We start from the raw sequence: 3,688 nt of genomic DNA, 5'->3' as shown, positions 1-3,688 counted from the left end.
AAATCCACCCCCAGACCGGGGCTGAATAGCCGTCTGGCTGCTCATACGGAGAACTGGGGTAAAATAGCCAATAGGTTATCCAACCCCAGACTGGGGCAAAATAGCCAACCAGCTGCTCCGCCCCCATTAGGCAGTACTGGGGCTAAATAGCCTTAGACTTTTCTTAACCATCAAAAACCAGCCATGGTCCAATTTGATGAGAATCACTAGAGGGCACAACTCAAAACGTCTTCGCAGTCCGAGCTTAGACAGGCAAAATACAGCCATAACCAGTGATCCACCCCCATAGCATTGCTTGCCAAAGTTGCCATCACCTGTTATAGCTCGGCAACTTACCGAAACTGCAACGCGTCGGAAACGCAGAAAATCATGGATCACAAAATCAAAAAGGCGAATATGACGACATTTCACGTAATACGCGTTCCCGTTTACCTGAGGCCTAGACTCCAACTCTGACTCTGACTCTGATTCTGACCACTCAAACTCTGACTCTGACTACTCAAAGTCGGACTCTGACCGCTCAAAGTCTGACTCTGACTCTGAAGGTTTCTTAGGTTTCTTAATAGGTTTCTTAGGTTTCTTAGGTTTCTTAAGTTATTCTTAGGTTATTCAGTCAGAGCCAGACTTTGAGTAGTCAGAGTCAGAGTTTGAGCGGTCAGAGTCAGAGCTTGAGCGCGGGCCAGCACCGGGAGGCGCCCATCGTTTCCACCGCCGACTGGCGTGATTCCCTGTGCCGCCGGACCGTCGCCGATGCGAAGTTTCATCACCGGGAACATGACACTGGGATCGGCGATCTGGTTGTCGGCGGCGATCTTCAGGAAATCGACCCCGTAGTTCTGCCCGATGGCGTACAGGGTATCTCCCGGCTGCACCACCTGGATCTTCTCCCGACCGCCGGCGTTAGGGTGTCCGCTCCATGTAGGCGGCACACTTCTGGTGGCGGTCGGACTGCCCCAGATTGCAAACTTCATCCCGGGATGGATCAGCGTCGGGTGGTGGTGTGTATGCTGCAGGGATGTTATGGTGGCTGGCGATCTGCTGGAACGTCGTCCCGAATTTCGGCCCGATTTCCCACAGAGAATCCTCAGGTTTTACTACATACGTCGTCTCCCCGCCGGTCGGACTCTGGCGACTGGTATTGCCGCCCGGATTCTGTCCGCTAGCACTACCGCCCGCGGGCGCAACCGTTTCCGTTCCGTCCTGTCGCCGAAGATGGCCTGCGAGGCGTCGCGGTAATTGTAGATGTGCGTCTGCTGAATGTAGCCGCGGCCGTAGTAGCAGTCGCCGCCCTCGTAGCCCTTGCCGGCGCACCCGCCGATCTCGGCGACGTACTGCAGGCCCTCGCTCTCGTGGTAGATGTTGGCCGGGAAGAGCGCCAGTTCCGCGCGACTGCCGATGTCCGCTTCTTGGACAGCCTGCAGCAGGAAAGGGGACTACTCCGGTCGAACCGGTCCGGTCGAACTCCGCCGCGCTGATCAGGTTGGAGCTGGACATCGCTGCCGTGCGTCGCGGCAATGCTGATAATCACAGGAGTGGCACTAACCGTCGACTAATTTCTTCCCTTTACACTTCTCATACCGCACGCGAAACAAAACATGCTAGCCCTTTGCACGGTGTTTACTTTCCGGCAAGAAAAAATAAACTGGTCCACTCTGTAGTCTGACCAGTAATCATTTAACAAAAAAATGCCAAGCGCAGTGCTTCGCGAACGTCTGGGAGACAGCTGGTTGACTGCAAGCGAGATACTGTTTAGATACTCCGGTCCAAAGTTGAGCAAGGTAGGACGGTGGCTCGCGCTTTTCAGTCGAAGAATCGATGCGCCAGCTTTTCAGGCAGTTGAATGTTGCGCCAGTAGTCCGGGTACTCGGTAGACTGCACTTGACAACAAATGTAGGAGTAATATGGCGCGCCCTTTGACACTGTCCTGGTCAGGTCAGAACTTCCGTTATTCTGCAGTTAGCCTTAATTGTCAATGTAATTAGCTTTAAAATGTTTATTTTGCTTATCCGCATCACGAGATCCCAGTTTGGCAGACCGAGTTCTCTTACCTATTAAAGCACGGATAATTTCTGTGTCACATTGAATCTGAATGCGCTAGTGCGTTTGGGCTATCTATTGAAATGCTCATTGTCAGAATTCTGTGCCCCAGAAGCGGACGAAAAACGGTTTTTGCTAAAAACGTTTTTACGACATTAATGACTACGCGCAGTTGGCAGTCTGCTGCCTAAATAACCTAATGTAGGGATTTGCATCAGAAACGGTTATACCAAAACATGCAACGGGATAAATAAATGATGTGATTAAACGGTTACACAGGTATTCTGAATAAGCGGGATATGTCAGAAATATTGTGAGCTGCGCTAGTTTCTTCCACTGTCGATGCGTTTCAAGCGATTTCCAATTTCACCATTTCATGCAGTTTCACATTTCACTTCCTTTCAATTTCACATTTCGTCCGCGTGATTTTGTAAAACGAAAGTGAAATGAAGGTGAAACGAGAAATCGTGAAAGTGTACTGTAATTTCAACCTTGTTTGGTATGCATACAACGACTGCACTGGACCACATTAGAGAGAAACCCTTGTTAGCGCGAAATGTTTACGAAGGATGAATTTACTGTTTTTTATACCATGAGCTAGCTTACCTCGTACGTAGCAAACTGTTGGCAACTCATGTTGCCCAGGAGAAGATCTAAAGCCAGCTTCCGACTGCCACTGTTTTCCCTGATCTGATGAACAAGGTGAAGACGGTGGACGAAGATCAAATTCAGACGTCTGGCTTCTAAATAGCACAACGTCTCCAGCTCGCTGGCCAACTGACGGGGATCCAGTCCGCCCTCCACACTGCCGTAGGCTGCCAGGTCCTCGTACATACTCTGCCTCATTTCGGCCCGACGGCGATCGGTGCTGCCGACACCGGGGCCAGGTCGCTGCCAAATGACGGTGCGTGTGACTGGCGCGGTCGTCGCACTCGCCGTGGCACGGTGGATGATGTCGTTGGTGGTGGAGGAGCCCGCGATGCTGCTTGTAGTGCTCATACTAGCGTCACGGTCCATCGCTCGGTAATCAGGGATAGGAGACCACAGTGCACATGTCGCAGAAAAAGAAACAAAATCAGAAAATTGGGATTGGGGATCAAAGAACAATCAACAATTCGTTCTGAGGAGAAAGGATCGATGAGAGTTCGTTGTTTACAAGATTTCACAGAACTCGAGTTGCTGGTTCTTACCGTTTACGCTTCAGCCAGGCGCGAGCTGTTGCGAAAACGCACTGTAGCTGTCGCTACAGCGGTTGCACTGGCGGCAGAGACAACGACATCGAATTGACATTCGACATGCGTATTGGGAGTGTTTCAAACTTAGATTTTGATTGCTCAGAATAGAATTGAACTTGTATCACTGTGACTTAGTGCAGTGGCACTGATGTCGCGAGAATGCTCTGTCCTCTGTGAGCTCTTTGTCATGTCTGGTCTATCATGGCAACTGCGGTAGCAGTGTGCCTGGGTTGTCTTGCTGACAGCAATCCGTTTGTTTTGTGAGCCCACTTCAGGACGTCACAAACTTGGCGGGAAGGAGTGAGTTTAGTGCACATTTGGGAAGCAGCATGTAGGATCAGTGATATCATGCCTTCGGGAGGTGGTGCTGCCATGGAAGTGTCGCGAGGAACTTGGACTCCATGGAGTACGGCTAG

At 50.9% G+C, this 3,688-nt stretch overlaps 1 protein-coding gene across 1 annotated transcript; it reads right to left on the bottom strand.

The window, feature by feature from the left end:
- Nucleotides 1-323: 323 nt before the first annotated feature.
- On the bottom strand, nt 324-3,136 carry LOC129600442 (uncharacterized). The gene is made up of 2 exons (XM_055498948.1): nt 2,644-3,136; nt 324-1,950 (listed from the first exon to the last, which is right to left on the bottom strand). Exons 1-2 carry the CDS (start codon nt 3,052-3,054, stop codon nt 1,801-1,803), a joined length of 561 nt encoding a protein of 186 aa, XP_055354923.1. The 5' UTR covers nt 3,055-3,136; the 3' UTR covers nt 324-1,800.
- Nucleotides 3,137-3,688: the final 552 nt, after the last annotated feature.

Source organism: Paramacrobiotus metropolitanus, unplaced genomic scaffold, assembly GCF_019649055.1.
Source record: "Paramacrobiotus metropolitanus isolate TYO unplaced genomic scaffold, Prichtersi_v1.0 Parri_scaffold0000177, whole genome shotgun sequence".
Classification (NCBI taxonomy): domain Eukaryota; kingdom Metazoa; phylum Tardigrada; class Eutardigrada; order Parachela; family Macrobiotidae; genus Paramacrobiotus; species Paramacrobiotus metropolitanus.
The sequence above is the reverse complement of the archived record's forward strand: the minus strand, read 5'-3'. Positions and strand labels throughout refer to the sequence as shown.

What these genes read in the sequence shown, in the direction of transcription:
- LOC129600442 (XM_055498948.1), bottom strand. Translation starts at nt 3,054, where the DNA reads ATGGACCGTGACGCTAGTATGAGCACTACAAGCAGCATCGCGGGCTCC. An exon ending in AACAGTTTGCTACGTACGAG is followed by an intron (nt 1,951 to 2,643) that starts GTAAGCTAGCTC and finishes GGCTAACTGCAG; the next exon opens with AATAACGGAAGTTCTGACCT.